The sequence below is a fragment of the Mesocricetus auratus genome, unplaced genomic scaffold, assembly GCF_017639785.1.
Source record: "Mesocricetus auratus isolate SY011 unplaced genomic scaffold, BCM_Maur_2.0 Super-Scaffold_100006, whole genome shotgun sequence".
NCBI lineage: Eukaryota > Metazoa > Chordata > Mammalia > Rodentia > Cricetidae > Mesocricetus > Mesocricetus auratus.
The window spans coordinates 102,156,624-102,182,658 of NW_024429190.1; the positions used below are offsets into that span (position 1 = coordinate 102,156,624).

General features: G+C 45.2%; 1 protein-coding gene across 15 annotated transcripts in view; it reads left to right on the forward strand.

Annotated features, from left to right (window-relative positions):
- The window catches only part of Erc2 (ELKS/RAB6-interacting/CAST family member 2), an 880,091-nt gene that overhangs the window by 692,503 nt on the left and 161,553 nt on the right, over positions 1-26,035 (forward strand). For 12 of the 15 annotated variants that reach the window (XM_021231590.2, XM_013118849.3, XM_021231592.2 and 9 more), the window contains one exon: positions 7,810-7,944. In XM_021231590.2, coding sequence (XP_021087249.1) covers positions 7,810-7,944 — 135 coding nt within the window. Of the gene's footprint in view, positions 1-7,809; positions 7,945-22,324; positions 22,391-22,701; positions 22,909-26,035 lie in introns of those variants that run through there. The other 3 variants (XR_002384370.2, XM_021231597.2, XM_021231598.2) reach the window with 2 other exon arrangements.

The following is a 26,035-nucleotide window of genomic DNA, read 5'->3' on the forward strand; positions in this document are numbered from 1 at the left end:
GCCCCTTTCTGTGCATCTTCTGAGTCCAAAGATGTGCTGTCTTTAGATGCTCTTCCAGAGTCACGTGCTATAATTTATTGCAGTGCATTTTAAAGTAAGCACATAACTATTAGAGGGCCCTGTACTTCCTGAGACTCTCCTGTCTTATGTGATGCCTCTGTGCGTGCCCTGTTCCTTTCTCTACATGTCCCTCGTTTATCTAACACTGTGGTCCCTTCCTAAGCTGCTGCTGGTTTCTCAACCTCAAGGGCTCCTATCATCAGGGCCCACTGGCCGGGCCACTTGGGTCATGCCAGGCCCTAAGAGCTTCATTGTGCTTTGGTCACTAGATAGAGATGATCTGATGGGGAGCAGATCTCAGGCAGTGAGGGCAAACGTTAGTTGGTTTATGCACCAAATGAAGATCTCTCCCCTCCTTATCTGCACAAATTTAATCTAAGTCTTAAACTTAAAAATACCATCATTTTCTTCTTCCATCCTTTTGTTCATCACTCCCTCTCCCCTCCTTCCCTCCCCCATTCTCTTCCTTTCGTTTTCCTTCCCTTGGTGCCTCCCATACCCTCTTTCTGCCTCCTCCTCTCCCCCTTCCATCTACCCCCTTCCCTCTCCTGTGTTTCTGTCTTTCCTTCTCTCCCTCCTCCTGCCCTCCTTTCCTTCCAATTATTTTTCTCTTGTTTTTATCATCAGTTTAAAAAAAACATTGAGAATTGATCTCCAAGTCTGCTTTGTGGAGAAGCTCCAAACTGCCCCTGCACAGAGCCCTTCCACAGCTCAGTAGAGGAGCCCCGGCTTTTTCTGAGACCCTCTATTGACTCTCTAGGCTGAAACAGTTTAGATTCCACATAAAATATGTGTTGTTTACCCAGGCTCTTCATGCTCTGCATACTGTTACAGTCCTTGAGGAGCTTGTCAGTGACAAGTAAGATAAATGAATGAAGAGGACTTTACAAGTGTTTAAAAGCTAAGTATAGCATGTGCTGCCCACTACTTAATTAAACAGACCTGCGCTTAGCCTAGTAGCTGGATGGTGGAAACTTCTAGGGCCTCGCCCTCCCCCAACACTCCATGGCAGGCACCGGTGCTCAGGATGTTAGAAATTCCTTAGTAGTCTGCAGTTGCTAGCTGTTAGCCAGATCCAAACCCTAGTGCTGGTTGAAGCAGTGAAGGGCAGTCTGGATTCTAGAGGATGGTTTATACTGGGGTTAGTGAACAGCACACAGTCCTTTGAACCTGGAGGACTGAAGAGAATGACTTGTGAGTTTACAGTAGGGTTAGCCAGCAACACGACACCCCTTTGAACCTCGGTCGAGACTTTGTGGATTTCGTCCTTCCCACCAGGAACTTTAAACTCATGTGAGCTGCTTTTCTTTTATGCCCTGACTGGAGTCTATCCAGAGTCCCGGCTCATTTCCAGACCAATCTTGATATTTCTTTTCTTTTTATGAGGGAGCCAATCTACACAGGCTCAAGTCACAGAATACTGGTTGTCCCACAAGACTGCTGCAGTGCCAGTTTTTTGGACTTGAGTCTCTCTGCCTCAATTTCCTCCTCAGGGAAGCCAGGATAATGATCACCCCTATGGATTAGTAGTCGGTAATGCACATTTACCCAACTTTTCATTGTCACAGGTTTCTGTCCTTATTAAAATAGCCCTCTACTCCAGCCTGTGTCACAGGGCTCCTGTGCCAGGTGACTAAGATGATGTAGCAGAGCACTGGTCCTAACACAGTAAGGGCCATGTAAACAGTGTGATATCTATCAACATTGGCAAGTGTCTGACTCCTAAAATGCCCACGGTCTTCCTAACTCTGTTAGGGAACTCACACTCCCTACTATGGACAGAGTGTAGGGGGGTCTTTCCCTGTCAATCACCACCCCCACCCTCAGTAAGTTGTGTTGCCTGGAAGAGGACAGAAAAGATGCTGGCTCTAATGTCATTCAGGACCCTCCAGAGAATTCCCCCAGTTTCCTAAAATGGCAGCAGGAAGCTGCTTGAGAGAGTAATCTTCCTCTTCTGACATTAGCAGGAGAGGCAGAGAAAAATAGAAACAGAGAAAAATTGCAAAGCTGCAAGTTCTGCCCTCAGAAAGGACCAGGAGCTGGCTTAGCATCTGCCTGTGGTGCTTGCTCTGTGCTGAATACCCCATTCCCATGCTTACCCATTCTCGAGAGGCTGCAACTGAGCCCTGTGGAACTGATTCTCTCTGGGACTCACTGCAAATATCAGATAGAAGCAGACAGAGTGCTGGGCAGGTTCTACTTCTGCAGAGAATGTGACAGCTGTCATTGAAGACAGGGAGAAACCTGTAGTGTCTGTAGAAGGGAGATACAAAAGGAAGGTATGCACTTGGAGATGATCCAGTGGGGGATTTCTGAAAAAAAAATTCTGGCAAGAATTTGTTGCAGTTCATGGGAAGTAATAACAAAAAAAATGTGATAGCAGAATGAGGAAGTGAGATTAGGAGGGAGAAAAGGTCAGCCCACATTTGTAAACACATGCCAAGACCCTGGCCCATTTCCCCAGAGATGTCACAGTTAGACATATATGAGCATATGACTGTGGTTCTATCCTAAGTTCCTCCCTTTATGCTCTAAACTAACAGGTTCTTCTGAGATATGAAGGTGAGTGATTAATTCAAATAGTTTTTCTGCTTCTTCCACCTATAATAAAAGAACAAAGAAAGTAACATCTGCATAGTATGTCTTGAGTTGCATTTTTGTTCATGGTCACAGGTAGACCAGTTGGCCATGGCACCTGTCTATTCTTGTCTCCTTGTACTCTTATCTAAGTCAGCTCTCAACTCTCTTAGCTGCAAAGGAGCCCAGTTTGATGCCTCTTCCTTTAGCTGTAGGGGAATCTCTCCCACCTCTGGCTACCCATTTCAACCACCCTCTTTACTCCCATTTCTCTCCCCACACTGTGCTATAGTCAGCCCTAATTCCCTATGTATTGTTTACCTATTCTTTGGTCTCACTGGCCTAGTACAGTGGTAACTCTTCATGTTACTACTGTCAGATCCTGGAACCACAAGCCTTATTTTTTTTTTTACTGTTCCTCCATTCACTAGATGAACAATTATAGACTTAGGGGCTTTCTTTCATTGCCAAGCAAACTTATAATTATGCCAACTGTGTGTGTGTGTGTGTGTGTGTGTGTGTGTGTGTGTGTTAGAGATATGGAGGTGTAGGTATCTATGCCTGTTCTTATGTGCATATGATTTTAGAGACCAGAGATCAACTTGGATTTAAGACAGGGTCTCTCAATGGGATTTGGGATCACCAATTTGTCTGGGCTCATAGGCCTGCAATCCCTACAGTATTTCTTGTCTCTGCTTCCCAGTACTAGGGTTACAAGTGTATAACACCACACCTAGAATTTTACATGTCAGGTGGGCATCAAACTTGGGTCCTCGTGCTCCTATGGCAAGTACTTTACCAATTAAGCTATCTCCCCAGCCCCCAAAATGTAAGGTTTTGATAGGTATACTCTAGTTACACACTTAACCTGGCACATAAGTATTCCTGTCATTGGTCAATGCTAAATGACTTTTTGAGCAGTTGTCCGTAGTAGACACTGGATCCCACTGATTCCTACTCTTATACAGAGCCTATGTCTATTGATTCTTATAGCTTCTTCAGCTCCTGCTTATTTTATTGTCCACTGTGACCTCACCATTGGAACCCAGAATAAGGTCCGCTGTCACCCAAACCTCATGGGCATTCAGCAGAGCCCCAGTCCACCCTTCTTATTCTGCTGTTGCTGCCTGGTTTCTCATCTTTTACTTGCAGACAGGAATTTCCCGTTGTTCTCAGATCAGGTAGAAAGAGACATGAAGGGAGATTCGGGAATGTTTTAGGTTCCCCTGCTGGGAAACAGGGAGAAAAGAAAGCCCGAAAGAAGGAGACTGTAATACCACAGAGCCGTGTTGTCCTCATTTCTCACGGTAACAAATCTTATTGTGTGCACCTTTCCTCCTTTTTTAAACCATACTTACGTAGGTTTTAATGCTAATACCGTCCAGATGACTGATCAAAGCTTGATTCCTTATTGCCACCTGGCTAGGACATGTGTAAAGCTTTAGTATTACACTTTTATAGCTACCTATTGTCATTGAGCTATGGCATCTACTGATGAATCAAGGATTCTCATCTTGTTTTGAAAGCTTCATGGATAAAGCCTTCAGAAATGCTAGAGGGCCTACAGTGTCTAGCACCTTTGCACACACGGTGTTCCTCAAGGATTCTAGTTAATGGATAAAGTCTTAGTTTTCCAGGTTGACTTTTGGTACTGGTAAAAAAAAAGCCTTCCAAAGTCCCCTGGTCTTCCCAAGGCTAGGGAGCAGTAAGAAAATACATTTCATAACACCTAGGTACTCCTTAAATGATTGGGTGGATAGGCACTGAGTTCAGTTTACTGAGAAATAGACTTTTCCTTAAAGAACAAATTGACTTGGCTAGTAGCTCCATATTTGTCTCAGCAATCATGATGTTGCATATAGCAAAGAGAGTCTAACACAGATGGCCAGAGATAGAAGCTTCAGGGTGACAAGTTGGGTCCCTGGTGAATCACTAAATGAGCCCCCCTGTTCCTATATGCTGTGCTACAGAATGGTTGTCTATTTCCAACTTTCCATGAGTTTTTCTGAATTGTCAGATAGGTCTGCCCCCAAAGACTTGGTATTTTGTGGTGGGTCTTTCCTGTACCCTTTGGTTATAGGGACATGAGTCATCCTACCTGGGCCACCTGCTGAACTTGTATGGAGTTTGAACAGCTGTCATCCTTGTTAGAACCCTTGCTAAAAACTTTCTGCAGGTTTTCCTTTGTTGACCGTTAAGGAGTATTGTTTTACCATTTCTTATCCCCCTGGGCTTTTCTTTGTGTGGTAGAAAAACAATATAACTGGACAGGGGTGAGGGCGAGTAGTGCGGATTGTGGGGGTGGGATAAAAAAAGTGGTCCATTTTCAATTTGTGTTGAAGGAGCCAGATTGCTCAGTTGTTTTATGGGACATAACACGATCACCCAAGCTGTAAGAAGTCGGTCACAGTTTAAGAGATATGTTACAAGCAAGATAAATAAAAATAGTCTGAAATATCAGGCCAAGCTTAATTTTTTTCACCTCTGCTTCACACTCTTCCCTCATTCGCAGACTAATCAAAAGAAGCCCCTTCCGCTCACAATTGCTCTGTGTACATTTCCCCCAGATCTGCTATTCATATGAACAATGTGGTTTATTTATATTTCAGCACCAAATTGGAGAGATGACATCATTCATTTACAGTCCTCATCCCGTGACATGCCTACTCTCCAACACCTCATTTCGGCAGACACATTTGGGGCTGCATATAGCATCTTGTTTAGCTTGTGCATTCTTTTATGGGACACAGTTCAAAGGTAGGGAGCTTTAGGGATTGGCCCTGGTAAGAGAATGACCTCATAAAGTCACAGGGGCTCCCCTGAAGGATAGGGCATTATGATGCTTACAATAGCAGTGTTATCATTTGTTCATTTAGCCTCGATCGCTCATTCTTGGGCTTGCCCCTTCCTTATCCTCCATCATAGATCTCATGGCTCCCTCCAGGCCCGTAGAATCCTATTTGGAAGAAGCTGTTCCAGATTTATTAGTCAATGAGTTCAAAAGTACAGTCCTCCATGGCAATGCTGGGGCTTTAGGTGTGAATGCTGGACGTCAGCATCTCATTCTAATGGCAGGGATACTAAAGAGGGTCTTGTCCGCAAGAGCTTTACTGCCCTGCTCTTTCTCAGAGGCCTAATTTGTCCACTGGGTCCTTCTGACACATTAAGTGGACAAACAAAGAATGGAAATGCTATCAGCCGCCAAAGGTTGCCTGGGATTTTTTTAATTTAACTTTTAAGTCGTTCTTTTTATATTTTTTGTCATATGCATGCATTTTTATGCTCGCATTGGGACCTTTCAAATAGTGTACACATTTTAAAAGATGGAATGAATAAATCAGGAGGCATCCTTTGGCAGGTAAAGCTGGGACATGAGGTATTTCCAAAGCTTAACAGACCCTGTATGGGTACTTAAGGAATAGCTGTTTCTATCTGTTCAACTGTTTGCCTTCTCTTCTAGAAGACAGACAAGGACAGGGGCCTGGAGATTGAAAACTGGAAGACCCAGAAATGCCCATTTCCTTTGTCAAGAAATGGCTCTTGGGGCTAAAGCCCGTGTCTCCCTTTACTGCCTGCCAAATGACAGTACAGTAATTCCTCCAAGGAAAGTTTGGAAAGCACAGTTGTACATGAAAAATACTGTGAGCATGTACTCTCTTTGGTCGACAATGCTCCTTACTATTAAATACTTATTATATTACACAGTAAAATTCAGACTGGTTGGAAGCCCTGTTGGCCTCCACCTCCTGGCTCTCTGAGAGCACTGATGGTTCACTGTCATCTTGGACTGCTATGGCAACCCACACTATGTCCTCAACTCTTGGTGACCTTTCCTAGTGAAGAAAGACATGGAGCCCCTGTCTAGCATGTCAGCATCCTTCATCCTTCTAGCCACTCCTCCCTGCAACAGTATCAGCCTGGTGTCTGATTCTGCAATCCAAGCTCCAAGGGTAGGCACAAGGAAAGCTCTTAGAAGAGGCTGAGAGTATAGCTGCATGGCAGAAAATATGCTCAGTATGTACAGTGCCCCAGGTTCAATCCCCCGCACCGCTATAGAGAAAGAAAGGGAAAAAAAGAAGAGGGAGGCAGGGAGGAAGAGAGGGAGGGAGAGAGGGAGGAAGGGAGGGAAGAAGGAAGGAACGAAGGAACGAAGAAAGGAAGGAGGGAAGGAATTTCAGGCAAAGGACACAGCATACACACAGGAGAAAGTTCTACAGCAAAGAATGGCAGCAATGATGGTTAGTAAAGAGATTTGACTGACACTCACTCCTTACAATAATTCCAGGAAAGGAACGCTCCCATTTTAGAGGTAAGGAAGTCAAGGCTTAGGAACAGTTAATGCTCTTAGGACAACACAACCACCAAGTTAAGGTGGAGTAGCACTTGCATCCATCCGGCAGTGCTGTCCTTAAATCCAGACTCCCTGACTTCCCAGCCTAGCTAATTTCTTCCGCCCTTTTTAGTGGGATTCAGGCGTTGTTTGTGCTGCTGTGGCCTCCTTAAGTCATCCCTGCCCTGCTTCTCTCCCTGCATCATAAAGGAACACAACCCCATGGCTCTAGACTTAACCATGACTCCCAGTCTCCCTTAGGACGAACACCACATGGGTAGAGCAGCGGCTTGTTTCCCACTGACTTTGCACAAAGAACAATGGCAGCTAAATGTCTGTAGGCAGCCTTGCCGGAGGCAGCATCATCATTGCAGCAGTGAGCCGAGCCATCCGTGTCCCCGTGCTTGGCAGCTTTGGACTGGACTCCCCTTCCTTGTCCCTTGAGAACGGTGCTTGTCACCCTGTGTCCCCACACAGCCCTCTCCCAGCATTTCTTCCGGGGCTTCCTTCTGACCTTCTCCGGAATGTAGGGTGTGACTGTGAGCACCTTGTGGTTCCTAGCTCACCCTGGATCTCTGGTTGTAACTTAGGATGCATCCATCCCCTCCCACACCTTTAAAAAGAGCATCTGCAAGTGCAGATTTCACATAGCTAGCTTCAAGAACGTGACTAAAGCTTCCTTCACCAAAGCGTCTCGGTTAGGTTTCCGTGTGCCTAGAAGTGAGAACTTCTGGAAGGAAGTAAAGGGAGACCTCCTTGTAGGTGCTGTCAGTGCGCCCTGTGTCTGTGGGCCTTGTTGTCTAGCTCCTGATGGGATCTTTCCTGGTCTTCCTTCTGCACAGACCCAGAACAGAATGAAGCTCATGGCAGACAACTATGATGAGGACCACCACCACTACCACCACCACCACCATCACCACCACCACCGATCTCCTGGGAGGTCACAGCATTCCAACCACAGGCCCTCTCCGGACCAGGTCAGTTTCATTACTGCTTACCTCTAGGACCCCTCTTACGCTTTGGATATTTTAAGATAAAATAAATAACCCTCAAGAAATAATAAACAGCATAAAGTGATACGTTCTTTGAACTGAAACTAATAGCTTTGGTATTTATTTCCATCACTCAAGGAATCTAAATGTTTTCCTTTCTCCTTCCTCTTTAGGGTTTTGTCTTTTCTTGTTTATGTTATGCACTCTCTTTCCTCCCTCCTTTCTTCTTTCATAGATATGCAGCCTATTGCTGGCTCCTATCTAAAGACTAGTTACTTTGGAATGTCTCTTTCCAAGTTTTGAAAGAAAGCACTCTCTTCCTAAGAGCTTGGCAACCAGGGAAACTTTTGAGTTTGCCTAGCACTTTCCTAGAAAATCCCTCAGAGATGCAAGTAAATGGTGAGGTAAACCACCAAAAAGACAAAGCCAATTTGCTGGCCCTTTAGTCAGTGAAGTCAAGGAGCCTGGGTATTTGCTTTGGAACCTATCTTTTCCCTTAACTGAGGAAAGCAAGAGAAAAGATGAAATGACAGGACCAAAAGAGGAAAAAAAGAAATACCAGAAGTTTTCAACTGTGTTCACATTCACCCACTACATGCAAAATATATATATATATATATGTATATGTATATATATAGTGTCTAGTGTTAAAACTCCTGATGGTAACTCATATGCAAAATAATAACAATATCGTCAATATTAGTAGTTTTTCTTCCTTTACTGTACTTTTATCATGTATGATCAAAATATAGTTTGTATAAAAAAATTCTAGTAGATGTGGGGCATTAGGAAAAAGACACAGAACCATCTGAATAAGCCAGAATGTCTCAGACACTGGTGAGAAGCACTGTGGTTTTAACTGTGTGTAGAGGGTGTCGGTGTTTGCCTAGGAGGCTGCACTTGCTATAGTCCTGAAACTTCAGATGCCTCTCCTCTCTGGCTTCACATCACTGGCATCCCAGGGAAGTTAGCTAAGGTCCAGCCTTTAGAATGTTTTGTCAGGAACAAAACTCCAGGGGGAGCCAGTTATATAGAGCACACAGCATTGAGATCCCTACCTTTGTACCCTGAAGAATTTACCCTCAGAGACCCCAGCACTGCAGAAGGTTTCCTCATAGGACTTTCAAATCACATGGCTTTCCAAAGCCATGCACAGGAAGGTGTTCATGGACTGCATCCCTCAGGAACAGCTCTAGAGTCTAGTGACCTGGAAAATGGAAAGATTAATTGCATGTCATTACCTTACATGTCCTTGTGTTTGTTTGGTTTTGTGTTGTTCCGTTTTTGCCACTACCTTCGCATGCCCACACCTACTCATCCCAGCATATCTGAGATTGCCCACCCCCTTGGCTACTGCCCTTTGTTCCTTGGCATTCTCCCACGAAAGGTTGGTGTGAGGCTTCACTGGAGGGAGGCCTGCAGACCTCGTGTTGGCTGTCCTTCCAAGCCATGCATGCCAGAAGGCCACCCTGGATGTCCCTCTCCCCACAGACACAGTTAACAGAGAGAGAGCGAGAAGACACCAGGAAGAATTGGAGTGAGTCACACAGGGGCCTGCTGGGTAACCAGATGTGCGTCCTAATGTGGAAACGGTGCCCAGATCAAATCTGTCTGCTCTGTGAATGGTTATGTCTTACAAAAGCTGAACCCATGGCCGTGGAGTGCCTTAACTACCCCCTGACACTTAGGCATTGACTGGCTGTGGAGTGTCTTGGCTACTTGGTTGGCCCCTCACATGTGCCTACAACACTAAAGGTTTCCACGAGGCAGCAGTGATTGTGCAGTGCTGGGACTCCAAAAATGAGTAAATATTGCTGGAACAGTGTCTGGCTGAGACATGTCCTTAGGACCCTGGCCACTCTTTGTCACTACTGTAAGCAGTGAATGCTCAGAACAACTCTTGGGCATGGACATGGTGGCTGCATCCTCCTCGGGTCTGGGGAAAAACCCCATGCTCCAAGAGGAAGTCTACCTGGCTGGATTTTAGTTGCCAGTAGTTTGCTCTGTCAGCTAATCCTATGAAGCAAGTGCCGTGTGCCAGCCCCATACAGAGCCTGGAGAGGAGCATGCATGTGGTCCTGACAAAGCCCTGTCTTCAAGGTGCTCACCGTCCATTCCTAGGACAATAATGCAGGCCCCTTAGTGTTTACGTGTTTTTTTTCTTGCCCTATCAATCATAGTAAGATAGATAATTAAGGTCACCATTTCTGAAATTGCAGTTGATGGTGAAAGCGAAATGGCCTTACCCTAAGGGGACTTTTACAGTTTTAAATTGGAGTCACTAAGCCTACCACACTTCACCCCTGGTGTGATATTTGGTTGGCCTCAGAGGTGGAATTATTAGACTTCCTAAGCCAGATTCCCTGTTAGACCATGGCCATCAAATTATCAACAACATAGATATCAGCATGGGCATCCTTACAGAACTCAGTAACAGTGTGTGACAGTTGGGAAAGCCTAGAAAGTCTTTCCCAACTGATTACTACCCCTATGCATGCTTCTGTAAGCTGTGTATAGTGATTTCTTGTGGGTGGAGCTACACCTATGCATGCTTGTGTAGGCTGTGTATAGTGATTTCCTGGGGGTGGAGCCTCACCTATGCATGCTTGTGTAGTCTGTGTATAGTAATGCCCTGGGAATGGTACTACTTGTTAACAGGAAGTGAAAAGCCTGTACCAGAATGTGGCATCCTGAGAGTCTAGACCCTGAGCTAGTTGGGGTGAGATTCTGCCTAGTGTCCACTGTGCAGAATTAGCTGAGCTGACTTAAAGGAAAATGACCTCCTCCTATGAGTCTTCCAGTCCTGGCCGTCTGGTAGTCATCGGGTTCAACCAACCATGTCTTCTAGACAAGTGGCTGCAAACTGTTGCCATTGTTTCCTAGGTTTATGAAGAGATCAGAAGACACAAAAATGAGAAACTATGAAAAATCAGTCACTTTGCTACGTTTCCAGAGAAACTCATTTTTTCCTCAGGAAACACAACGATTGCCAGGCGCTTACATACTTATATTCTTTTTCCATTTCTTCCCTGTCCCTTGCCCTTTACTATGATTTTTGATTTCTCCTTGAAAGAAACTGAATCTAAGCATTGTAAGTCTAGACTCACGTTCCCCCAAGTAACTTCTAGAACATTAGTCCTGTGAGGGAAATCTTGAGACAAAGAATTTTGGGAAAGTACTGTATATTTTAACTCTATCTCCTAGCATCCTGATGCCATTAGCAGATCAAAGGATCTAAAATGGCATATTATAAAGAAAGCTCTATAATTTTATTTAATCCAGCATTTCCCAGACTTATTTGATCATGGTTTTAATTTTTCTTTCTGTAACATCTGTGCTTTGAGAAATTGCGTACTCAGGCTATCAGGTGGAAAAAGAGACTACCTGGTTTAAAACATGACTGATCCCATTTCTAGCAGTGTTTTCCTGGGAAGGAAAAGATTTTTAGGCACGAACCCTAGTAGTTTACATTGTGGGAAGTGAAAATGCCTCTTCCATTCATTTCCTGGAGACTGAGTTATCTCACCAAGAACCCAGATGATCAGAACTACAGGAGCCACTTATGATGGGGACTCAGGTAATTGAGAAAACTCATAAACATGCAGCCCGTCAGTGATTGCAAAGTACGTAAGGGGATAGGGGAATTTGAAGAAGCTATGACAGGGCCTTATTCAAATATTCTAACCCCTACCTGAGAAAGGAACAGTTAAGACCTGGAGGCTAGCCACCCCAGGATGACTACAGCCATCAGATATGTCCAAACAGAAAAGAACTTCCCAACAAAGTAGTAATGATGTAGGAAGCCCCTTTATCCAAGAAGTAGCCACAAAGGAATAGAAACATTTCCCATGACACAGTAAAGACCAAAGGAAATGGAGTATGTAGAGACACATTAGTGATTCAGTTTTTATTGAAGTTACCAAGATTGAGTTCATAAAACCAAGGGGGCAACACAATCTCTCCTAAATGCCCTCCACACCTGCAGTCATCAGTATCACCTGTTATTTTCTTTCCATATGTGTCTTTCTCTGCTGTAAAGCATATCAGTGATACCAAGTCTCTCTCTGCTTCCTCTTTTGTGGGCATCATATAACGTCTACTGTCCCGGACAAGGGCATACTTTAGTAATCTCTTTTCATTGTCTCCCAAATTTGTACTCGCCCCACCAATGAGAAATCTGCATGGCAGAGTGACATGCACACTTAGACCAAGGATAGTCAGGCCAGTACAGCCAGCCCCTGTGCATCTAGGAATCTCCACACTTCTATACTGGGTGCTGGGCTGGGATGATGGGTCTATAAGGACCCAGATCTCAATGCTTCCTCACTCTAAATGCAGCTGTCCATGTAAAAGCATGGTGCTCTGATTACAGTGTGGAAGGGGGCCTCGGGGACACAGAACCTGAGCGTTTTCGAGCTAGAAACCCTAGAGCACACAGCACCTTAAGAGAGCATTAGAATAGGCTTCTGTCTTCTCCCTCCCTCATTCACTGAATGGAAAACCCAAGCCCAGGAGATGGAGGGGCTAAGTGCATCTCACTACCTGCATGATTTCCAGATCTTGATTTTTATTTTTTATTTTACTTACAGAAAACCTATTTCTCTAGGAGGGCCATAGAGTCTGGGAGTATGGAGACAAAATACTTATTAGAATTATAGAAAAAATACAAGGTGGTTGAGTTCTATATTGATGTTCTTTGTTGGATATTGTGAAGCACATTTCCATCTGTCTGACTCCCAAGTGCACATTCAATTAATGTTTCCTAAAGGATCCATTCCTGTAATAGGTATGAAAAAGAAGGACAGGTGCAATTGTCCCTGTCACACAGGTTAAGAGCTGGTGTTTGGAGAGATTGTTCATGATCCAAAGATACATAACTGGGCTGGAGAAATGATTAAGTATTAAAAGCACCTGCTGCCCTTCCAGAGGACCCGAGTTCAATGCCTAACATTGACTGGAGTGGGCTTGGAGATGCCTATAACTCTATAGCCTATAAGTATAACCTGTAACTACCTGCAACCTAAAACTCCATAAGTTATACCTATAGCCTATAGCTGCCTATAACTTACAACTCCAGCTCCAGGGGATTCTGTGCCCTCTTCTGGCCCCCATGGGTACCTGCACTCACAGGCACATACCCTGACCCCTGCAGACATACATAAACAAAAAGTGAAATAAATTTGTTAAAAAATAAACACATGAAATTCAAAACCCCAAGGCAAGTGTCTATGTTCTAAGTGCATTGGTTGCAAACCCACATGGATTTTTCTGTACAGATACACCCATCTATGCTTGCATGGCCAAATAAGACCCACTGCTTCTAGAATGTAAGTGTGCTTTTCCTTCTCTGCTAAGTATAGTACCCTTTTTTAACCTAAGAGTGTGACCTTCACCCCCAAAGTCAAATTCAAGTGTCTCATCAATTTCTTTCCCATTTGCCCCAATTTTCGCTGCTTTCTGTCCACTCTTCCGTTTGGTGTCTTTAGTCCCTTTCACCCCACTCCATGCCATTTACCCTGGTCCCCTTTAGGCTTCTGTGGTCTCGCTATCACTCTGTTGAGAGAAGTAAGGCTTGCAAGCTCTACTCCTGCCGTGGGCTCACCCGCGGGAGATTCTCAAGTAGAAGAACTGGCCCAGAATGGGAGTGTTGCTGGAGACCAGGGAGCACTCCCAGAAGAGGATGACCAGGGCACACCTGCCATTGCTCACTTACCCTTGAGCTTTAGCACACAGAAGAGCCTAAAGAAACCCAGGTTTCCAAAGTAGGGGGGAGGTCTTTTTCCTTTGGTCCAGGCCTGCCTTCCACTCAGCCAGAACACTGCTATACTTTCGGGTAGTGGTGCTGGCCTTTTCTTTTTGCGTTTCTGACTTTAGGGGCCCTGCTCTGCTAACCTATCCCCAGAAAAATGGATTGCACAAATATTTGACCCACTCCACCTGGCATGTTTCCAGACTCTGTCTTCAGTGACAGTGATCGTTGGCCCTCTCTTCTGCCGCCGCCACTGGTTGATCTCTATGCTCTCAGAGTGCTGTGCCTCATAGCTGTGGTACTTTGACACAGAGGCCGATACCCAGGGGCCTTGACCTATGTAAGACCTACTTCAAGGACTCGTTGCCTTAGTCTTGAGGCTCCTAGGCCCCAAATGTATCCTTGTTTCTCTCCTTCCATTTGCTAAAGATCTCCAGGTTGGCCAAACTCTGGGAGTCGAAGGGGAGTTTCTGCCTCCTTGCCCTCCCATCTCGGGTAGAGCTCACCGCTGAGCCTGGAGTGTCTGTGATAGGCAGAGTCCTGGGGTTCCTATGAGGCATTCCCCTGGAAGAGGAATTTGAAGTCAACTAGACAAGTAGCCCCCTCTGTGGGGCCATGGCTGGAGGCAGAGGACCTATCCAGGCCCCGCGGCTCTCTGCCCAGCAAACCCCACAAGCTTTCCTCTCATGTTCTGTGTGCGGTTGATGAGAGCCGGACAGAGCTCGTACCCCCAAAGAAAGGTAGCGCTTTCAGTCTGCCTTCTGGTCCCTGTGAGTGCTGACAAAGCCATGCCCTTGAGACCCCTCTGCCCTTTTTGAAATATGAGGTTGGGGCCTTTTATTGATGTCCCTATGCTTCCAATAGTAGGTCAGCCAGAGTAAAGCCCTTTGAGTTCCGACAGAGTTCTGTGTGCTCTGTGGACCCCCCCCCCCCAGAAGATGAATTCTATACGTAAAGTTGTTATTCTTAGCTTTTGCTTAGGAAAGGAAAAAAAGAATTTATTTTATGTTTTGAGGTTAAATGGGTGTGGGACAAATGTATACACAGAGTCCTGTGTGTATATATGTATGTATCGCTATGTGTCAGATGAACTGAGGGCTTTTCCACATATGGAAGAATCTCACACAATCATGTTTAACTAGAAATTTCTCTCCTGTATATGTGTGTGTATAAATGTATTTTCATGTTTACTACATGGAAGAAAAATTAACCACTGTGTATCAGATTTATAAGAATGTAATTATAGAACAGCAGGGGTGACGGGGGAGAAAGAGAAGGAAAAAAGGAGGGGAAAGGGAAGGGAGAGGAGGAGAGGAGGGGAGGGGAAGGGAGGAGAGGAGAGAGAGGAGAGGGGAGGAGGAGAGGGGAGGAGGGGGAGGGAGGAGAGGAGAGGGAAGGAGAGGAGGAGAGGGGAGGAGGGGAAGGGAAGGGAGAAGGGGAGGGGAGGAGAGAAGGAGAGGAGAGGAGAGGAGAGGAGAGGAGAGGAGAGGAGAGGAGAGGAGAGGAGAGGAGAGGAGAGGAGAGGCCCAGCCATATCTAGTTCTCCATGAAGCAACCTGATGAGAAAAGTTTTTAAGTCCAAGGATCCTAATATCCTGTCCATTTTAGTGAGTGTGTCTAGTTTGCCCGAGGAATCACTTTCCTTCTTGTTTTTGTTTGTTAGGAATCACTTTCCTTCTTGCTTTTGTTTGTTTGTTTTGTGTGTTGAGGATCTGATTTCATGCTCCTCTTTCTGAAAGAAGCTTCGGCTCCTGGCTTAAAATCTGACAGCCCGTGGAGAGCTCTTCTCTGGGTGCTGTTGTATAAATGGGGCAACATAAGGGCTCAGAGATTTCTCCCACGGCCACTCCTGGCTGAGACAGTGACCGCCTAGTGTGTCCATGGCACTCCATCCTGCGAGCCACTTGCTTCTTTCAAGCGTCTTTGGTCACAAGTAAATTGGAATATATTTTGTTTAAAACTCAGCGGATTAAAAAATAAATATACGATCTAAGAAGATAGCACAAATACCACTTTTTTTTCCGTGATCTCCCCAATGACTTATCAGAAATCCTCAAAGCCACCAAAATACATGCCAAGAGGCCTTTGCGATTTCTGGCCCCTGGTAACGAAAAGGGGAAGCCTGTTTGCTCGCTTACTTTCGAGAGCAGAAGCTCTGGGGAATGACGCTCTGTGAGGCCACAGGTAAAGAGGGCAAATGCTGCTGCTGTGGAAGGGATCTCAGTGCCTCTCTCTCCTCAGCTAGCAGCTGCATGCTCCCCCAGCCAGTCTAGACCCAGGAAAGCAGGCAAGTTAACAGGCAACTGGGCTTTGCAGATTATTGCCAGAGCTCTTTAATCTGGGCGTGATGTTAATTCCTCCCGTGTAAGCACATGAGGCAAGCCCCTGATAAGCCATGCAGGGATGGCCTTAGCGTGTGGGAAAAGAACATAACTTCTTGGTGAGCTGGGACCCTGGCGGTGGAAAAGCCTTTTCCTTTTCCTCAAAGGCGACTAGCGCCTATTGGTGATTCTCCTCTTGCTCTGTCTGGGGTAAAGCAGGACTTTTTCCCTTCACTGGGCTGTTTTAGTTTTGCACTGTGTTTGCAGTCTTAGGGCTTCATTAAGAGATTTGTTGCCGAGTGTCTTTCCAGTCAGCACGGCTTTCAGGCCCAGCCTGCACTGCTCCCCAGCCTGCCTGTAGGTGGGACTCGGGCTTGGCAACATCAGAGGCTGGATTCCCTTTCAATGTGCTGCTTTAATCCAGTCACATTTGTCTAACAGGCAGCATGTCAACTCTCTATTGAAAGGGGGTGGCCAACCTTGAAGGGCCGGGAAACAGGGAAATCCATTTTGTACCGGTGAATACCGCTGCTGCTTCTTTTTTTTCCCCCTTGAGCTGAGGTAACGAGGATCGTGTTTGACTTACACACTCCAGGCGCTTGCAACTCTCCAAAGATAAAGGAACGACAGAGGAAAAAGGAGCCGGAGGCATCTTTTAATATACGCTTGCGTTCACTCACAGAGTCTAATAGTTAATAAAAAAAAAAGGAACTTATTCATGAAATAATGGCACCGTACCCATTCTGATTCGGGCATCGATCTGCTAATGAGCTGAGGAAATGCCAGAAGACTCCCAACACAAGGAGTGTGTCCAGTTGGAAGTAGTTTAATTTTCATTCTTCAGTTTAATTCTCCCAACACCCCAGGAAGTATAGGATTCGGGTGGACCCCATTTTTGTCTGTAAGTAACAGGAGGAAATGCAAAGTTAAAAATCTAGGAGATTTGGTGGCCCACCAGCCAAGAAATAGGCCAGCCAGAGCCATGTTAAAAACACAAATTTTACTGTGTTTAACAAAGCCAAGTGTTAATGACTGATAGATGAGGGAGCAAAAACAAAGCCTGTCTTCACTCCCGCCCCTTTTTATGGCTATCTGGCAGTGGTTCGGCTTTTAGCAGATGTTGGCTTTGTGCTCCCAAACAGTATTGTTGGCCAATGGAGAGCCTTCCAGCAGTTTCCTCTTCAGCCTAGAGAACTGGATCTATTCACCAGAGACTAGCTTCTCCGCATTTCTTTCCCTTGAAAGAAATAAGGATAAAGTTCTTATATGGTACTAAAGTTTCGAGTGCATCCCAGAAGATTCCAATTTAAAACTGAAATGGAAGGGCTGGCCACCAGAGTGTCTATAATGTTTTGAGCGCCTTAGCAAGAGTATCTCCATGGTAGCCTTGCTTGGTTTCCTGAGATCAGTCCACCTGGCTCCATTGGCTGTGCAGTCTGTCTTCCTCCTCCACAGTGTGCCTTGAAAAATGTGAACCACTCCAGCCATCTCCCAGCCAACCAGGTAGCGTGAGAAGAATGAGCCAGGGGAGGATAGAGCTTGTTGTGGTAGAAAGGACAAAATAATTCTGTGGAGACACTGGCCGTGGTCCTCCAGCCAGGCACCACTGGCCCTCAGAAGGCTCTTTTGAAAAAGCAAGACTGAAGCCTGGCATTGGTACTCATGTATAAATAACTCCTTGGCTCCTGTGTCTGGGAACTCGTCAGTCCGTCTGAAGGGAGTAAAGGTACTGCTCTTACCCACAGAGGCGTGGAAACTTGGAAGTACTGCTGATTCATCCATGTAAACGAGTCCCATGGCCTGTGAAGACCCTTTCTTCCAAGAATCAGGGGACCAGACCTAGGTTGTAGCATCCTACACCAACTGGGATCACCAGCAGGTGGGCAGGAGTCAGTGCACACGGTCCAAAGCGCTTCAGAGCTGAGATGAGCAGAGTCAACACGCACCACCAAGGGAGATTCAGATGCGCTTTCTAGGGCTCAGCTGGGGCAGTCAGGAAGAGATACATTTCCACTTGGCCCATCTGGAATTTTTACCCTGGCTCCACGCACCCCGCCAGATGTTCTTTGGTGCTTTTCCTCATTTTCCTCTCTGCTCACCTTCCTGTATCTATTAAAAAAAAATAAAAAATAGAAGCTACCTGACACCTGTGTCTGGGGGCCGTCATGAAACTTAGCAGAGAAATGTAGATGGCTGTGCCTCCTGTCTCTGACCTAAAGGAGGCACTGACGCTTGCTGGTAGCTTTTAAACAGCTCAGAAACGAGCAAGCATTTCTACTTCAAACGGCCAGGGACATGTATGTGAACCTAGCCAGGGCTTTCTTAGTCTTTGGGGAACATGTCTGCTGGTGGGTCCAGCAGGCAGAAGCAAATATAAGTCACTTATGAGGTCTCAGCCACACCTAACTCCTTTACCTGGGTAGAGACTTGATCCATAGGCCAAGCATCCATGAGCAGGACAGATAAGAGACGTGATTGAGCAGTCTTTAGAGGGAATATTTGGACTTGAATATGGGAGACAATACAGTGCCCTGTCAAGGCTCCCTGGCTCTCTCCAAGCCTGTTTTCCCTGAGGCACTCTGCCCAGCAAGCATCCAAGAGGATAGGGCTCTCTGGAACCCAGGCTCAAGGCATGTTGTGAGCCCCACACTATGGCCCTGCTTCAGTGACTTAATGTTTCAGAGACGCCGTGATCAAAAGTGGGTGTAAGGGAAAGTCTGTCCACAGGTCACACTGGCCTCACCCCACACGGTGAGGACTGCTGACCAGGAGTGAGGCTTATTCCCTTGTGGACAGTGGTAGGTTCCCACAAAAGCCATCCAAAGTGGCTCTCCCTTGATTTCTCTCTTTTTCTAGGAATAATAGGTCTGGCAATAAGGTCTTTACTAAGAACTTAATCCTCCAGTTTAAGGGTAAAAAAAACTCAGCCTAATAACTCAAAAAGGACGATAGATGTTTTAGAAAACACCCAGGGATGGACTTGGGTTTGCCTACCTGCTGTACCTAACACTTTAAAATACAGACCCATTAAAGGCTTACCCTGGGTCATTTATCATGCCAGGCTATCAGGTTCCTGTTCAGAGCTTCCTTGATGGGCTAATAAATACCACCTCCCCACACACACAGCAGCAGCAACAAGCCTTTTGACTTGTCAACAATGACTCAGTTCCTTTGCTTCTAGATCTTGTCATCAACAAACCACCGTGAGCAGCCCATCTGGGGAGGAATTTGTTTTATCTCAGTATTTAGAGAATCCCATTAGAGTCTGGCATCTGGACTGTAGGATTTCCATCAAGGCCTCTTGTCGGTCACATCATCCTCAGAGCTGTAGATGCATCCTGAGGTTGTTTGACAGTTAAGCCTCCTCAGAACTGCCTGTTTTGTGGTCTCTCTTCTCTGAGCTTCAGTCCACAGAGCAGAGTGCGTTCCCAGCTTCAGGTGCTGGACACAAAAGCAAACAGATGAGGGATGGACTAGAGCAGCCTCTCCCCATCCAGCTATGTTGGCAACTTCCGGCAGAGCAATTGCTTACAAAGGACACACCAGGGATCAAACACTAGCTAGCATCTAGAAAAGCCACTGGAGACAGAAACATCAGAGGAGGAAACGGGCTCAGTTGCATTTTAAAACTCCAAGCATCTGTAAATGACGCAGCAGCAAGTTAGAGACCAAGTGCCCATATCTGATTTGTTGGGTTTTTTGTTTGTTTGTTTTCCCTGATCTCCAGATTTACATTTCTGTGGGATAAGGTGGCTGAAGAGCTTAATATTTGCATAAAGAAAGGGCAAACAGGGAGTGGTCAGACATGGAGCTGCCCCTCAGATTAGCTCCTGCATCTTTGCTTTTTATTTCTCACGAGGGCACTCTGACCCAAAGGACGTGGTGGTGAGGGACAGTTCGTGTTTATGCTTTGAAGAGAAGAAAGACCAGAAGCGGCCACCATTTCCCTTTCTGTTTTCTTCTAAAACCTTGCTAAACTTTGAAAATAAAGAACTTTTAAAAGTACATAATATTCTCAGCTCATGGGAGGAATTTATCCACATTTCTACCATGTTAAATGTTAGCTGAGTTTATATTGGGCTGTCATATTTCTTTACTTTATCCACTAGCATACAAGACGTCGATCTCAACATCTGGTTTTTAATAACCCTCGACATCTGGGAGCTCCTTTTTATTCCTATGGTGGACGAGGAACAGTAGTGATATTGGCAGTGTATATTTTCAAGCTACAACTCCTGTCTGTTTCAATCATAATTAATTACCACTCTTTAATATATTTAATTTGCTAAAAATAATTTGCACTAGACCACACTTCACTGTTAGGAAAGCAGTGGCAGATTTTGGTGGCATTGGCTTTTCTTTCTTCTCCCTTTGAAATTGAAACCCTATATGAGTGGACTTGGAACAAACTCCATGTAAATGTGCTGTTGGGTTTTAAATGCAAAATGAAATAAATTGCTCTGCAAGCTAAGTTCTTTGACAGCCATTTAGGAAGTGGTCAGCTGGGCCTGTGGGCTACATTTTACAGAAAACTTGCAATTTTGTTTTGTAAGTGGCAAATTGTATCATCTTTCCATGCCTGGAGTTTTTCTACAGAAGTGACTTTGGGGTGGGGGGTGGTCAAGGGCACGTGATGAAAGTCAGGCGAGGCCTCCATTCGGAGAGTTTGTTTACACACATACCCTCTGAAATTCTGCATTGAGTTCCCAAGTCCCTGGGGTGCCCTGCTGTAAACTTGTTTTCTTTATTAACATGAAAGGAACATCAAGTTTGCTCCTCTCCAGAGATGGAGAGGAAGTTCAGTGAGTGTGACAATAGCTCTTCTCAGTCCCCCAGGGAAAAAGAGGTATGTAGCCAAAACACTGGTTAGGAAATAAATACACTCCTATCCGAACTATCGCGTGAAGATCCAGACTGACTTATCCAGTTCAGACTCTCTTGATTGAGAGTTCCAAGAGGAATTCTGAAGTTTTGTGGACCGTTGATTCTTCGGGCAATCTGAAGTCTCTGGATCTGTTCTCAAAATAATATTTTAAATTCATGAGGAACAAAGGGGAAAAAAACTGTACTGGGAATCAGTTCGAAGACTGTATATACATCTGAACCCTCAAATAGATAAAAAAAAATTTACTTTGACTTTCTGAAGTATATGAAACCGGGCATTGGATTGTGTGAGATTCCTGTTTCTTGAGGTCTAAAGTGGTGGCGTTTCTGTATGATTGAACCCACCACTGCACCCAAGTCTGAAGACATGTCCCAAGTGACTTCCCTCCATACTTCCACTTTTGTTTTGTTTTGTTTGTAACAAAGCCACAAGTCCTGAAAACTCTGTTGGTGGTGGTGAGTGGTGACAAGCTCTCTCCCTCTGATAATGTGTGGGGCTAGGGTGTAGACCACTCTGTCCTATGTGCTTGTTTGGATGCACCCTGTGAGAATGGTTCACAGCAGGGACTTTGCCACACTGCTATCTTCAAGAATTTGAGGCCCCTGCTTATTGGCTCCTTTTCTAGGATAAGAAATTAGCCAGTGCTGTTTTTTGGAAATATGCTCAGCCAGAATTCAAACCAAATTAGTTTCTGTTTGCCCGCGGATGAACACAGTGCTAAATAAACAACACCCTTTCTGCAAGCATTCTGCCCGGTTGAGCGTTCGCACCCTTCTTTGATTATAAACATCAAGTCGATTTTTTTCCACGTGTGCACACCCTTCTGTACCCTGGGTACCAAATTAGAACGAGACAAATAAGACCGCAGCATGGACTTTCTAAAATAACTAATGCGAGTTACCCCATGGTAAAGAGTTTATTCCACCTAAGTAGAAAGCTTTTTTTTCTTTTTAATTCTTCTTCATCTTTTATTGATACTTTAAGCCTAAGAGTAATTAAGAGCATTTGATTACTGTAATTACTTCTCTGCTTACTTTAAAGGTTTAATCCACTCCTTAGGCATATGCAATTCAGGTTGCATGCTTTCCGGAAAAAAAAAATAATCACCTGCTAATGTAGACTAATTTTAATCTCCTAATCCAATCTTGACAGAGTCACAGCTTGGGTGGGTGGAATGTTTTTGTGTGGGGTTGCCATAGATACAAAACTTGGTTATGCATTTGACAAGTCAGTTGATGTGGAACCTAAGTGACTATGGATTATATATATTTTTTAACCTTACTCTTTAAGATGAAACAGAAAGCTCAGAATCGTGTGCCTTTCAGTGCATGTTGGTGTGACTAACCTTCTCTTCTTTCATTCTGGCGCTCCCCCCTCTCTGTGCACCTCCCCACCTCGGGCCGGCCGCAGGATGACGAGGAGGGCATATGGGCATAGCCGGGCCTGTAAACCAAAGTTCCAGTTTTGTTTTGAGGGGTGAGAAACCATCTTTTCTATCATTTTTCTTAAAAAAAAAAGAGAGATTGCATTCTAGTGTTGTATTCTAGTGTTGCATTGTGTGCGTGCTCAATTGTGCTGGCTGACGTTTGTGACTGTGCCCTGTCTGTGTTTGCTACTGTGTCCCATGAGCGCAGAATGGCCGCGTGCTCTGACCATCCCCAAGAACTCCAGTCCGTCCCACCTTGCCTTCCCACCCCACCCCATCCACCCCACCTCACCCCCACATTGTTGCTCTGCCTTGTTGGGGCTGGGTTTAGCACAATCTAAATGTTTCTGTGTCATTTCAGATGTAAACTATGCCCTTAGGATCCTTGTACACTCTTCTAAGGCATGATTGTAGACTCAAAAAAAACTCATCACAATTCTCCAGTCGTGGTTTGCAGCCAACTGCTTGCTTTACCAGATAAACCCGTGTGGTGTGATTCTCGTGTCCTTCTGGTTGTGTCAAATGTTTGGCAAGGAATAAGGAAAATAAAAGTCTGTATCTCCATGGATCCAAACTTGTCATCTCTAAGAAGCTGGTTGAATGGAATGTGCTGCCCCTTCTATGGCGGTTCTGAAGAACACAGGAGGATGATGGTGAATGGGTAACTGTTTCTCTTGCAGTGAATTAGAATGGGTGTGCTGCCATAGGGGGTCCTAGTGGTATTTCATCTGTGGCTTTGATTAAAATTTGCAGTTCTAGGGGGATTTACATTATTAATTATGTGCACTGTATTTTATAGAGAGGTTTTGCTTTTTTTTTTTTAAAGCTGTTCCTAGAAGTGACGAATCCTCCGTTGTTTTGTTTTTGTTTTGTGCACTGTAATTGAGTAGGGGTGCATATAAATACAACACAGTTAGAAATGGAACACTGAACTGTAGCTGCTTGGAATTGTTCCTCTCTAAGACACCATGAATGTTTACCACCAAATCCCTGGGGTTGGATGATTGTATGGTGACGTGGATATGGCATTGAATTTGATTACGCTGCACATGACATTTTGTTCAGAACAAAGAATGTGGTAGACTTTGTGCTGGGATCTTTTTTTTTCTGGTCAGAAGGTATTCCAATGCAGGTCATTGTTTTGGGATAAACATGAAATATCACAGTGCTGGGGAATCAGCATTGAGACAACTCTTAGAATAGTTGGTTGTGGGCATTTTCCCAAACCCTGCCTACCTAGACCATGGCAGTGCCGTCTGTGACATTGCAACCCTGAACCGCTGTGTTTCACCCTTGGGTGTTGGTTTCAGTGCTGTGTTTCACTTGTTTGTTGAACTTGCCATCAGCCCCATGAATGTGCCGGTTGGCTTTGGTGGTTCTGGTATCAGGAAATATACAAGGACTAGTTTTCAGGTAGGATATCTGCAGGCGTAGTAGATGTGTACCAGGCCATGCCAGTAAACCCTGCTGTTGAGAGCTCTGGTCTCCTCCTCCTGGGCGAGTGGAAAGGCAGTGCTAGCATGAACTCTAGATGCTGAGGGGGTCAGGAAGAAAGCTCGTCGGTACGAGGAGGTGGTCATACCAGGACATGCCCAACAGCAAGGGTCAAAAACCTAACCGTCTGTCCAGGGAAGACACGAAGAGAGGCAGGGCGCTTACCAACATCAGAAAGCCAATAAAAGCTACACTTAGCTAGGACAATACTAAATGAGGAGGGCTTTTCAACAGGGAAGAGCAAACATGGAGCATTTACCGCCAAACTTCTAGGCAAAAGAAGGCACCCCAATGTTTGGAGATGGTCTTTAGAAGGGGGCTCCTGCTTGGGGCTCCTCTAAGAGAAACACATTTTGCAGTAAGCAACTGTTAGGGTGCTAGGCTGTGCTTTGACTGTTCCTTCACAGGACTCAGGACATCTGCCTTGCTGTGTCCTGTGTCCCTTTCAGCTAGAACCAGCTCTGAGACCAAAATGAAATCTAGCTTTGCTCAAAGCAAATATGGAGAGTAGTGTTAAGTCCCTGTCCTCTTATTGCTCTGTCCAGTTCCCTAAACACTGTGAATCCCGGAAAACAACTGTCTTCAGAAAATTAGTGGATACATTATTTTACTGTAATATTTTATAATACATTTTATGGACTTCTGGGGGGAAAGTGTTATCTTTCTTAAGGACTCCTTAAAGCATGTGTGGTCAGATGTCCTCAGGCTTTTAAAGTTGTTTCTTTAAGAGTTGGAATAATGAGATACTGGGGAAATTTTTCTATGTTTGAACAACCGTCACATGTTTCTGGTTGTATTACAATCTCCGAGGCCTAAAGAAACATTAAATTTATAACTAAAGATGGATAACAATGGTGCATTAAAAACTGCTTTGAATGTTTTGATTTATAGCCCTTATAAAAGAAACATTGCAGCATGCTCTTTGCATAAGCATCCGTTGTATGCTCATAACAGCATCAGAGGCCTTCCCTTGAAACTGGAGCCCTGGTGCTGAAATGAATCATAATTTAGGCCAAGTTGTTCTAAAGTTTATAACAAATTGGAATTAGCATAGCAGCCCATCAGTTCCTCTCTCTATCGCCACTTCTGAATGGGAGGCCTGAGACCTGATTTATTTGTCTTCCTGTGACCGTCCAAGAGTGGTGTTTTATGAGAGCAAAGTGGACTGGGGAAGTTTGCTCTCCTAAGGAGTTTCGATGGATCCTGGAATTAGCCTGGCCTCACCTGCAATCCTCATGCTCAGACCTAGCTTCATCCCGGGATGGACTGTCCAGTCCAAGGGCCTTCTATTTTGAAGGGCTGGTCCTCTTGTCACTCCTGTGAAATACTCAAGATCTCCCAACAAGGGGATTCCGCATTTTCATTTTGCAACGGGTCCCACAAACTTCATAGTTGGGGCAACTTGTACTCTGCATGCATTTCTGCGCCCTCCGACTGATGTTTGCTCTGTGCCCCCCCTACAATCCCCACCCCTAACCCCAGTTCAACTCCCCTATTTCCTTATGCTTAGAGTCAACCTGGGGATGCGTTCCCACCAAGTTGTCCTCGCGGGCGTCTCTGTGGTGTATGTTTGCAACCACTGTCCTTGGACCACCGCCCTCAACACATGCACTTTTGAGTGTGAAAATGTACACACTGGGAAAGTGTATACACTGGGGCTTTAACTATATCATCTCCTGTGCTTCACAGAGCAGAAAAAGCAGCTGTTCAGCTCCCTATTGCTTTCCTCAGGGAAAAACCGCTGCTGTGCCAATCTTGGGTGTCAACAAATAACCCTTCATCGTCCTTCGATGAAGGTGCCTTCTTAGGGTCTCAAGTAGCACTTTTTTGTCTGTGAACACTCAAGGAGACCGAGTCAGGGTTAGGGTTCCTTGAGACCTAGGTGCCACATTTGTTTTGACGCTGAATTGTTTGGGCTCTTGTTACCAGTTCTTACAGGTGAGCAGGCATAGAGCATCACTGTGATTTCCTAGGTCACCAGAGAGGACCGCCTTTCTCTACTGGAAGCATATGTAAATTTAATGACCTGATTAATAGAAATATAGATGTATCATTAGCAAGTTCTGGTGTGGAGTCATAGTGCCAGCAGCTGTGTCTTGATACGAATGAGGAGTTAGAGCTGTGTGACGAGGCCAACGGCTAAGACGCATAAACACAGGCAGATGATTTAACACACAGAAGCGGTTCTGGGAGGAGCAGTG